Genomic DNA, 12,431 nt, shown 5'->3' on the forward strand with positions numbered 1-12,431 from the left:
AGTCTCTTAAATGCTCACCCTCTTACCTTTGTCAAAGCAGTTGGACCCTTAGAACTCTTTGACATTTAACATCTTTTCTAATATAAGAACCTCACACAGATGATGCCAGGGTCTAAGAACAAAGCTACATACCCCAGGCTGGATAGCATACATGCTGAACTGCTTAGCACCCACAGAAATCAAGTAAGTATGACACAGCTAACATTTCCCTTCAGAACACACTGAACTTTGTGTGACTGACTCCACTTGATGCAAGTGATCCTTTGTTTCATCTTAACTTTGAAAATTTAACATCTGAAATGAAGTGACTCACTTGGAAGAGTAACCAGCAAACTGTGGCTGAGATTGGGGGTGAGCTGGCCTAGTGGGCTCGGAGAGGTGGCTAGCGGGGACATGGGCGGGAGGCTTGGCCTCAAAGCTTCTCCGATCGAAGTAGGAGAGCTGCTTCCGGTAGTACTCCTCATCCTCCTCAGGGTCATAGTGATTTGCCCGAACGATGTCTTCAGGTGGCTTCATGTGAGGCCTCTGTGGTTCGGGGATCCTGACAATGAATGATAAATGGAACAACTTTGAGATGTTAACTTGACAAGGAGAACAGAATAGGCACCTCTGACCTTCCACTGACACCCTGACTACTCATGACCTAGCTGAGCAGGGCAGCCATCAAGGCCGAAACTTGGGCCCCACATCCACACATGTCACACTCTATCACACACACACGTTAGGAGAAGGGCAGCCTTCTCCTAACACAACCTGTCTACTGAGCTTGACAACCACCTGGTTAGAAGCAGCTTATCAGAGAAAAGACAGAAGGGAAGGCAGACAGTGGGGGAGCTCCAGCACGTGCACCATTGTCAGAACGACTGAGAATTTAAGACCTTGATGCCAGGATCAACAGACGATCCTCAGGTAAGGAAGGAGCTAGACAATGATGAGGGAAGGACATGGCAAAGGAAGTCAACTATTAGCAAAGTGAGGTATTGTTACTTAGGCCCTGCTGAGTAATTCAGGAACTCAGCATCAAAAACAGATAAACTAGGTTTCACACCAAGAAGGAGGGCTAAGCTTTCAGTTATTACACATTTACTCCGTGTAGAAGAGTTTATCTGCTAATGATCCCAGCTAAAGGAGACACCATAGTAGTTTATAGCAGTAGGCATCAGGAAAACCAGAAGAAAATGTACAAATTAAGACAGTAGTTCCCTCTTTATTACAAGCACAAAAGTGAATCAAACATGCCAGAGAACTGCTGAAACGCAACCCATCACTCAGCAACAGCAGGGGCAGCCACAGTGAGGAGCATGCACAGCAGGTCCCCTGAAGCCTCATTCCACCCAGTCATTCTGGTGCTGACCGTGCTCCTGGCCACGGCAGGCACGTGTCACAGGCTACATGCTCACTAACAGATTATGTTTGGGCTTCCCAGGGTGCAGTGGTTACGACTCAAAGAGTTCCACTGCAGCAGGCATGGACTCTGTCCCTCCTCAGGGAACTAAGATCCCACATGCCACACAGTACAGCCAAAAATTAAAAAAAAAAAAAAGATGAAATTTAGTTCACAGCTATCTGTTTTCTTGTCGCTAAAAACAGCCTGTGTGCCAACAGCACTGTTAAACTAAAAACATCTTTCAGAAGTTAGGGCTCTAAAATTGTATATTAGCATATGTTAGAAATTTGCTAGAAAATTGTTTTCAGATTTGTTTATGGAAAGGATAACAAAGATGTGCTGCAGAAGATAAAATGAAGTTATTTGTCTTTCTAGGACCACTGTTTTAGTGGGGACATAGCAGATTTCAAGTGAAGACCAGCAAACCCCCTACCCTCCCCGCCCCTCCCCAGCTGGGGCTTGTTCCCCATCCGTGAGGCTGCAAAGCACCCACCTATGTGCTGCTCTGTCGTGTTCACTGAGCTGACTCGGAGCGGGGGCTTTCGGACCTGGGACAGGAGCACCTGCCGGTTTCGACATGACTTCTGGAGGCTGCAGAGAAAGAAGACACACATCCTTAGGCAGAGATCGAGAGAAAACAGGTGTCACTTAGGCCTGTTGCACACTCATCACTGAATGTGTTCTGCACACAAGGCAGGGAAACAGTGATCACATATTTACCTTGAAACTAGTGGAGTGGCTCTCATCCTTCCTGTTCTCCATGGAAGCAGACCTCTTGTTCTCAAACATCTTCACTCTGGTGAGCACGGATTGTGGCTTCATGGCTGGGTCTTCCTCCTCCTCGGCTGGAGCTGGGGGTGGAGGCAGGGGTTTGGTGCCTGTGGGCGGGAGTTCGGGCTTGTGCTGGGACGAGGGGCCAAGTGGCGGAGTGAGCACGGTGCTGTGAAGAGGCTCGTAGTGGCCCGGGCCTGCCCTGGAGGGGAAGCCCTGGGCAGGCACTGGCTCGTAACTCCGAGGGTACTGGTCCAAGTACGGCTTGGGCTCAGGGGGCGCCTTGGGGCCAGCGGTGGAGTAGGGCTGCGCGTCAGGCCGGTACCTTCCGTGCACGTCGTACCCAGGGGCGGGGGCAGGCGGCTCTTCGTGCCGCAAGGTGGAGGTCCTGGGCAGTGGGTCGTAGTGCGCTCGGCCTTCATAGGACAGGGGCACTGGCTCTTCAAAACGGGGGAAATACCCTCGTTCTGTGGGCTCCGTGGGAGGCTGACCATCAAGAGGCCGGGTCTGGTAGGGCTGCTTGTCGTCGTAGTAGGGCCACTGCTCCTCGTAGGCGAGGAGACGGTCGTCATAGCGCAGACGGTGGTCATAGTTTCGAGCAAACTGCTCTGGGTAGCTAGAGGCATCATATCTGTATGCAGGCTGCTCCAACTCCCTGCCGGCCTGTCGCTCTGTGTACGGAGGCTGCGGCTCGTAGCTCAGGCCTTGCTCCTTGTCTGGCCTCTGCCCAGGGTGAGCCGCAGCCGGCTGCTTCAAGACATGGTTCTGTCTCATCGTCTCCTCGGGGTAAGGGTCCTTCCTGTATACCTGTGTAAACAGCTACGCGTAAGGACACAGGCTGGCTTCAAATCCTAGTCTAGTAAGAGACAGAAATGACATGTTCTACCCTTTATTACCAGGACAGAAAGAGATTAGTGGAGAAAGCAAGTTTAAGTGAAAGCTCAAAATTTATAATGCAAGTAGGGGCTTTTATGTTTCAGCATGTATCGACACTAAATGAAGTTTAGTAGAAAATTAATGCATTCAGTTGTTGATTCCACTTGATTGGGACACTGAAAATAAATCATAAAGAAAATTTATGGACATAATAGTTTAGAAAACATAAAGTAGTTTACAGTGGATCTGAAACGATATATTAAGAAATTTTGTAAGATTCTAAAAGCCAAACATTAAAAAAACTTATAAAAGTATTAGGTACCAATCCCAATTAAAAGGCCTATTTAAAGAATCAGGCACCACTGGAAGCCATGCAGACTGCAGAACCAGATGACTCATAGTGATTTGAGAACATGGTGTTGAGCCCACAGTAAAAGCAGAGGACACTCGAGGGAAAGCAGACGTGCTCATGTGGCAGGCTGACGGGGAGCAGCGGGTGAGGGCAGCCCCCGTGGCACAGGTACCTTTGCTGGGCCCACATGCGACGACAGGGACGGCTCTGGACCTCTGAGCTGCACGTGAGCGGCCTCAGTGCCTGAAGCTCGTAAAGAGTCGGCGTGTGGTGAGTCAGAGGAGGGGGGAGCTGGGCTCGGCTCCTCCAGTCTGACATTAGTTAAGTCTACGAGAGGATTAACAGCAGAGGCTGATGCTGCCGGGTTTGTTTCAGGCGAAAGGTAAGGGCCTGGAGATGAGGCTTCTGCTTTCTGTGAAGTGTTTAAAATATTTTAAATATAATGCTTCTGTTCACTGCTAACTCCCCACTTCCATTTATAGTGGTTGATAGACATACATTTTAAGTGTGCTGAGTAAAAAAACTGTGACCTCATGTCCTGAATTTTTAAATTTCAGTATACTGCTGTGTGAGATTCTAAACACACAAAGTTTAGAATTAAGTCCTTGGTATTCTCAAGTTGAAATTAAGAGATTAAATCTTAACCTGGAGAAAGGACACCACATTCTTTAAGTCAGTCACCACATCCTAGACTTTGATAAAGTACCTCCACCTGCAGAACATTGATGCTGCTGCTTACCTGTTGAGAGGCTGTTTTAAATCCAGGGGAGTCTATTCTATGGCCTGGCTGTGGCTGCGCTTGTGGTGAGTAGGGAGGATATGCCTGGTGGTCAGGATGCATTCCAGAGGAGTCCTCTCTGACAGGCTCAGAGGACCGGGTAATGGCAGACTCCGGGGGAGTCCCCACCTCATCATTTAGGGTCTCATCTAGTTCTTGATCAGTGTAGGCCCCGCCTTCTGTATCTGTGTCTTCATAGTCAGAAGTGTGTCTACTGTCCGTGCTATACATTGAGTATTCACTACCTGGGGCTGACAGGTAGGACAGACGATCATCATGCAAATCAAGGTCATCACTTGTAGCACCATCCGCCTGGGTCAAATAAAAGTAAATTAAAAATTTTATTCAGTAGTTTTGTAAGAGATGGCCTCTATTTCACAAGGGGACTGAAAAGGATACTTGTCCTCGGAGAACTCACAGCTATGTCTAGAGGCTTCTGCTGAAAAGGTCAAGAAGACTTCACAAGCACACATTGCGGACACACAGAGCACCCTCGGATATCTGAAGGGCCTAGGATGAGTGAGGTCGGCTGGCTGGCCGTGACAACACCGGACCCTGATGTCCAGCCCCAGAAGACAGCAGAGGAGCCCTGGCCCTCCTCTGGTTCGTGGAACCTAGTCACTTGCTAGCCTGTCAGCCCAGAGCAGGGTGAAGAGGGGGATGTGGCCAGGCCAAGCTTACAGAAACAAAGACACACCGACTAACAGAACATCGCGCATGAGACTAACTAGGAGATAAATGCCACAGTTCAAGCTGAGTAAAAGACCTTATGTATATATGAAGAAACACTACTTTTTAAAAGTTGGTATTTGGCCCTAGAGCTTTTATAAAACACAATGGAAAAGCATCAGCTAAGTGCGGGCAGCCTCACTAGGAACTGCTGTTATAGGCAGCAGGAGATGCAGGAACGATGCTCTACACAGGATTAAGAGCTGAGTCGGCTCCAGGCTCCACTGAGTGTCTCCTGAGCCAGTGAGAGAGAACACACAAGTCATCTGAGGGAACGGGAACAACAGGCTGTCAACGCATACTGATGTGAAGCTACTGCCTGGACCACACACAACTGCCGCTCCCTGCCCTGGAAGACCCAGAGGTGGGGCATGGCTCGAGAGCTGGAAGATGTGGAACGCAGAATTCTACCAGCACGGACAGACAAGGCCTGAGCCGCCTGAATAGCACTGCCCCCAGTCTTGATCCTGGCTCTGCAGGAGCCTGATCCTGAATGCCTCTTCTAGGTGGGAAAAACTAGCTGTCCCTGACCAGCAGTTTGAAAGCCAGGGATGATGGGCAGAGTCTCTCCCACTGCAAAACATGCCTGCTCTCTCCACTCTAATCTCCACTTGCAGAGCCTGCAAGACTATAACCCAGGGGCCAGTCGGGGCAGTACTTACGGCCCTAGGGTTGAGCAACTCAGAACCCTCTGATCTGCTGCAGGGTATGAAATGCACAAGGAGCAAGAACCAAGCGCTTGGAGCCAGAGATGACATATGCCTCCTGTTAAGAAAGCCCCAGGATGACTTTTCTTGGTTCAGTAGGGAACATACAAGACCATCAGAACTGCAGAGAGGAACTCTTCCTGGAAACCAGGTGGAAGTAATTAATTAACTCAGAGGCGTTCAGGGTGGAAATGAAGAGAATCTGTTTAGTTTAAGAATCTCTTTAACTAAACAGAATCTCTTAGTTTAAGAATCTATTAATACTAGAGTGGCAGGGGGGGCATAAGTCAAACTTGATTTAAATTGTAAGACCTTTTCTGATTTACAAAATGCATCAACCTATTATTCTAATTGTAAAGGACTCACGAGACCTATTAATATAGGTCATTTTAATTAATTTTTATTAATTTTCCTCACACACAAAAATAGTTGGGGAGTTAGACCTTCATTTTAAAATCCAAGCAAAGGAAGCACACAGTAATATCAGAGAACTCACAGAAAACTAAGATTTGTGGAATAAAAAAACCTCTCAGATAGGTAGGCAAGTATATTTTGTGCGTTTATAAAGTAATAGCTAGTGCTAACAGTCTAGCTGACAAAGGCTGCTAGCGGAATTGTGTTGTCCTGGATGGTTAGTATGGAGTGGAGGTGATCATACTCACCCAAGGCCACAGAGGAAATAAGTTAGTAAGTATGTCGTGGGAAGTGCTGCAGTGAGTTGCTCCACCTCTGTCTGTCAAGTTCCCGGCTGACACGTCAGTGGTCGGGGGGGGGGGTCTCATGATCGCATGTGAGTGGTACTGACACGTGACTATGGGTGGGGGCAGCTAACAGCACCTCCAGATGTCAGCATTAGGACATCTCTTCTCGCAGAGGTGGTGTCTTCCAAGTAGGAAGCAGGGGTCCTGAGCATGCAGCATGCACTGCACTGGCCTCAGGGGCCACAGCCAGGCAGGGGAAGGGGGAGCGTGCAGGGGAAAACACAGCAGAAACAAGCTGACGAGGAAATACAGAAACAAAATCGAAGAGACATTCTCAACTTTCCCTAGCAGCAGAAACACACTAATAATGTATTCATCTGAAGGCAAAACACATTTATAACAAAAAGTTCTTTAACTGTGTATTCTGAGAAAAGTATTAACTCCCAACAAAATCAACATCCTGTGCCATTAAGAACTGCTAGAAGCCCAGACAGGCCAACAGCAAAAGGTAGTGCATGCTACTGTACAGAACACCAGAATACAAAGCCAAAAGTCTGGGCTGCGTAACCTGACTTTTCCAGTGTGTCTCAGGGATGTTAGTTAACAGGTACTGATGCAGAAATCCCTCAGGGACAGACTCAAGGCCATGCTTGCAGCAAGCAGCAGAGCCAAGTCCCTCACTGCAGCCCCTCCAGCCCCTACCCACGCTACTGTGTGTCCATGCTGCCCCAGGGCCGGGTCTGAGGACAGTGGGCCCTGCCCATTCTCTGCCTTTTCCTCCAGACAAGTCCTGGATCTCACATGCAGAGGACAGCACTTTGGGGACCTTCATCAAGCCCATTTCCAAAGGAGGAAGGAAGCCAGGTTCACACTCATTCTCGGTCAGGTGGGTGGAGTTGGGAGCTCAGCCCTGCTCTTCAACATCAAGAATTCTGAGACAGAGAACACTGCCGGATGGTAGTTCAGTGGGGCGGGAAACTTCCAAATCCTTTACTAACAAAATGAATTCCATAACCCCACATGCTAATTGTGAAGACCTAGACACTAAAGCCCCTGATTCCTCCAGTACGTTGATCCAAGTAGAAAACGGTGTCTCAAAGGCTTCTTATATGAGTGATCAAATGGGTTAACAATAGGAAACTTCTTACCTTTCCCTCAGAAACCCATACCAACTGGTTCTGTTGTTGCTGAATTGCTTCTTTCAATGCACCATACCAGCCATCATTCATTGAATTTAAGTTAATTGTAGCTGAAAACAGACAACAGCATTGTTCTCTGGTTAGAACACTGCGACCAAATAAGAATTCACTCAACACTGCTTAGAGTTCAGCCTCCACCACTGAGTTCTCTGACAGATGATATCTGAGGACACACCCCTGGAAATGTCTATTTTGGCATCAAACCATTTCTTTCCATCAACATCTGCCATTAACACAAGAGCAAGCATAACAGGCAAAGGTTATGCGAGTTTTAATATTTAAACAACACTACATTTTTGCCCACATATTACTGCTCAGAAACTGTTAAGATGAAAGAAGGCCTTTAACGTACTCGTAAAAAGATGGTGATTATTTTTACGAAGTTTATGAGACCGCTCATATAACTTCCTGGCGCTTTTCCGAGATTCTGGACATAACCTCATCCGCATTGTTTTCACACCCTGCTTAGAGTCCGGGTTAAGGAATACCACGATTGGATACCACTGGGCATAGTTCAGACGGTCTACTGCATTGGGCGTTACATCCAGTAAGGCATGTTTGTCCTACAGACAGAAGGAGAAAGCAGACACAGACACAGGTAACTGACAGCCATTACCTTTAGAAGTCCTACCCAAGACTATATTCCAACAGGAACAGATGTTTAACTCCAAACTGTCTCAGGAGCATGTCAGGAAAAGGTGTACTGTCAAGTTAATGCTATATACTTTCTAGCCCAAAAGTCTTAATGAGCTCACTTTTTTTTTTTTGCTTACTCACAATGTTTAATTTATAAATTGAGTTGCACAAAGATATTTAAAACCATATATAGCAGGAAATACATTAAATTTAGAAAGATTATTCTTTCCCATTTTTATATTTTACACCACCTCTCCTGGCAGCTCACTTTTAAGACAGCCCCAATACTTGCGAGCAGAGAGTGAAAATAAGTTTAACACACATTCCTATCCTTTGAAAACCAAAGGGCAACCTGAACTGTCCTACTGTGACAGCCGCAGACTGCCCACGTGAGGACACTGGATCCCTTTCTGTGGTGCTAACAGCTCATCTTCTGAGGCAAGTACTACTTACCGTCCCGGACACCAACTGTTACGATGTCTGACTTAATATTCTCATGGTATGCCAGTAACAAGTTGAGAAAAACCACCTCTTACTTTCAATTTAGCCAGACTCATCCCACAGCGTAAAATAAACAGGTCAACTTTCAGGAACGTACCTGATCTATTATCTGCTTTATCGTGTGGAGGCGAATAATGCCGGAGCTGCGCTGGTCAGTTCCTGCATCCCGAGGTTCACTTTCTAGTCAGGAAGTCAGGAGAGAAACAAAACATCAGATTTCCACTGGTGAGACCAGGCCCTCAGCTTCTGGGCAGTAACGACACCGTGGGCTCCACCTGCTGGGTGTCAGCAGCAGTCCCGTGTCCCCCCTGGCCCACAGTGACAGAACTGCGGCCACCTGTCCTCTCTAGGGCTGCCCCGGCTGAGAACACCTGGTGACACCAGAGCTTCACACCAGAAGGCAGGTGGGCACTCACCCCAGGTGCACGATTCCAGGGGTGCCCCCACCCAGCAGTTGAGCAACACTGGATGCAGTGTGATTAGTTTTAAAAACTAATATTGATGAACTTGCTTCCATTAAAGTCAAGAAAGTTAAATTATAAATTATATGTTTGGTCCAAATATTTAAGTTTAAAGTGATGTGAGTTTTTAAAGATGCATGTTTTAAAAAATGTTCCAGCAATTCTGAGGCAGAGACGTCGAAGTGAGGAGGTCAGGCTGAGGGACAGGGGAACGAGGCTCTCACAAGACAGACAGGGCTAGCTTCCAGTTCGCTGGACACAGGCAATGATGGGGAAACCACCTGGGAGCTCTGGCTGGAGAAAATGCTACCAGTTTCTAAATTCAAAGACTCTCATTCAATTCAAAGAGGGTATATAACTAAGCGATCTGAACCCCTTTTTGTTAAGACCCTGGTTGTACAATAAACCCAATTAAATCCATTAATCAGTCCTTAAGACAGAACTCTGTAGGTCTTCACACTTGTTCTTCCTAAATTTAAAAGACTTAAGCTTGGTGATGGGTGTTATCTATAACCACCAACTTCTTTAGGCAAGGTGCTATCTATAAGCACAACCAAAAAAAGATCTCTTCTGAAAAGACTAACAAACTGAGTACAGAATCAGAAGTGAACATTTTCTAAATTGCTCAAATTTTACTATCATTTGTCTGCATCTTCTGAGTTTCAGGACACACATGTCTTCATTCAGCTTCACCAGCAAGCAAATGAAAAGTAATGTATACAACACAAATACAAAGGCAACACCCTGCTCATGTAAACCAGTCCCTGGAGCTCACGGCGCCACAGGGGCAGTCAGAGCGCGACAGCAGCAGCAGGGAGTACACCCGTCTCCAGGAATTCTAATGAACCCAGCACACATACACACACACACAAAGCTATGTACTGGAGTGTTTACACCCAGCAAATTGCACAGATTTATGCATCCTCGTGTTAGTAAAATATTAATTTGAAACAAACTATGAAAACAAAGGCTAATCAAACCAGATTGATTATAGACTAGATAATAAAATGAAAAATGAGTTATCCACTAAGAAGGAAAATGGAGTATGTGCTTTTCTAAACAGTATAAAACCTCCTAAAAGTATGAAGGGTGGGGAGGGTAGAGGAAAATACAATAGGGTAAAGTTTAGGGTGATGATGAGATATGTCAAAACTAATTTTCTAATTTTTTCCAAATACAAAGTGGTGTATTTCTAATTAGGAAAAATGTTTTTAAAGTTTTTACATATAAATTAAAGCAGGCCTAAGGGGTCGTAACTAAGTCTGTGGATTTAAACTACCATGGTAGTTAAAATAAGGAAACTGAAAGAATCTGCAAGCAAAACCTGTAAGGCATTTAGAGCACTACTTCCTCAGTATCTACACATAATACCAAAGCACTATAAATGTCTGCAGTGACCAACAGCATGACCATGCTTCTATTACCTTCTGACATTGATATTTGAGTTCTCTATTTGCTTAATGACTAAAAAAGCTGGGCTGGAGACAGAAAGAGCTGGGTTCAGAGCCGAGTGTGTGATTTAACTGGTAGTCCTCATGACACCCCAACTAGGGAGGTGGGCAGTGCACCCAGCTTGCCTAGCTCTGGGTGAACATTTGGACAGCTGCCCCGGGATATTGTCAGGATTAAACGTGACTGTGGGCTAAGGGAGAGGGACCTGGTAAAGTAAGGACACCATCACTCAGATGTCCCTCCAATTAAACACGTGGGGTCAGCAGCAAATTTTCACTTACAAAAGTGTTACTTCTATCAGGTAAATGTGTCAGATCTACCTTTAGAGTAGCACCTAGTAAAGAAACACCCTCAACCCCACTGAAAGTCTGCACTGAGACCACTTACTTGCGATCTGGTAAATATCTGGCTCCTCTCTTGCCAGCTTCTCCCTGGCAACATCAGCTATTGGTCCAAAAATGGTTACGGGCCTCAGGAATCCAGCTGAGAAGATTCAGATGAAAAAAACATAGTTTATGCTTTTTCTGTCTTAGGCAAACCGACATTAAAAGGTATTAGGCTGGTCGGCAGGAAAGAGACTACCTTCTCGAAGAACCACCCTCTCATACGCCGGGAACTTGGTCTGGACTGGCTGGGCCGAGAGGTCTTCTCGGCTCTTGCGCAGGTTTCTCTTGGAGCTGCGCAGGCCGCGGAACCTCCAGAAGTCAGCGCGGTCTCCCCCTGCTGTCTTGGGAAGTGTGTACTGCACACTGGCTAACTGCTCAGCTCTACACAAGAGAACACAGAACAAAATGCACAGACTTGTGGTGGAACACAACATCAAAACCCTGGACAGAACTTCGCATGGAATGTAAACCTTAATGCTTAAATTAAAATAAAGGAGTTTATAAAACTAGGTGAGTCTTAGACATGGTGAGTACAGTGAAGACTCCCCGTGGGGCTGAAACCTTTTCCTCATTCCTTTACATGCTCTGCGAGACGCAGCGGAGCACTCATACCTGTTCTTGTTGGGAATGATGCCACGTTCCACCTCCTTATGGTTTTTGCCAATCCGAATGGCAAGCCAGGAGCCCAGCTTCCCATTGTACAGAGTGTCCACAACACGGAACACCTCTCCTTTGTTAAAACTGAGTCCATAGGGAGATTCCTTCTCATATTCAAAGTGGGTTCTAATATAGAAAGAATCACCCACATCGGACTCTACGATGCGACGATAAACTAAACGGAAACAAAATGTAATCAATAATGAGTGGAGAAAGAAATTAATATGAATAGAATACATTAGGTGAAGATTCTATTGATAACGTTAGCAATGACAAAAACAACCATATCCAACTAACAGTAGCTCCTTCCTAAATATTGTCTCGTGGGCATTACCGTGAGCTCATGACATGGTGACTATTGGCACTCCCCCCTCCTGGATGAGGAAACTGCTGCAGACACCCATCAGGCAACTCGTCCAGAGCCACATGTGCTTCCTGCTCGGTCACCTAACAGGCCCACCTCAGCCCTGCACAGACGCTCCTGCTCTCTAAACTGTGGCTCTCAAATGAGGGCAAGCCCATACCCGTCGGGTGAGAGGGCTGGCATGCACTGAGACGTTTCTGATAGCAGCAACCATGTGCTGAAAGAAGTGTGTGCACTACAGACACCTAGTGAGCAGAGGGAGGACATCTCAAACAGCTTGAAGTGTTAATACATGGGACGGCCTTCACAACATTACTTGGTTCAAAACATCAACAGTACCAAGCTTGAGAGACAATGTCTGTTCTAAATGAAAAGTGAATCTTCTTAATCACAGAAAATTAGTCATTCTCTTGAAATTAATGCCAACAAACATCAGAGCATACTGCTTAGGAAACATCAATACAAAATTCAGAA

The 12,431-nt window shown here is 46.3% G+C and overlaps 1 protein-coding gene across 8 annotated transcripts in view; it reads right to left on the reverse strand.

The window, feature by feature from the left end:
• The window catches only part of TJP1 (tight junction protein 1), a 260,221-nt gene that overhangs the window by 11,723 nt on the left and 236,067 nt on the right, over positions 1 to 12,431 (reverse strand). For 6 of the 8 annotated variants that reach the window (XM_043922067.1, XM_043922066.1, XM_043922065.1 and 3 more), the window contains 11 exons: positions 11,549 to 11,768; positions 11,133 to 11,317; positions 10,938 to 11,033; positions 8,735 to 8,817; positions 7,853 to 8,063; positions 7,450 to 7,550; positions 4,126 to 4,476; positions 3,559 to 3,798; positions 2,108 to 2,965; positions 1,881 to 1,978; positions 314 to 541 (listed from right to left, as the gene is read on the reverse strand). In XM_043922067.1, coding sequence (XP_043778002.1) covers positions 314 to 541; positions 1,881 to 1,978; positions 2,108 to 2,965; positions 3,559 to 3,798; positions 4,126 to 4,476; positions 7,450 to 7,550; positions 7,853 to 8,063; positions 8,735 to 8,817; positions 10,938 to 11,033; positions 11,133 to 11,317; positions 11,549 to 11,768 — 2,671 coding nt within the window. The remainder of the gene's footprint in view (positions 1 to 313; positions 542 to 1,880; positions 1,979 to 2,107; positions 2,966 to 3,558; positions 3,799 to 4,125; positions 4,477 to 7,449; positions 7,551 to 7,852; positions 8,064 to 8,734; positions 8,818 to 10,937; positions 11,034 to 11,132; positions 11,318 to 11,548; positions 11,769 to 12,431) is intronic. The other 2 variants (XM_043922071.1, XM_043922068.1) reach the window with 1 other exon arrangement.

This window comes from Cervus elaphus, chromosome 13 (assembly GCF_910594005.1).
Source record: "Cervus elaphus chromosome 13, mCerEla1.1, whole genome shotgun sequence".
NCBI classification, from domain to species: Eukaryota; Metazoa; Chordata; class Mammalia; order Artiodactyla; family Cervidae; genus Cervus; species Cervus elaphus.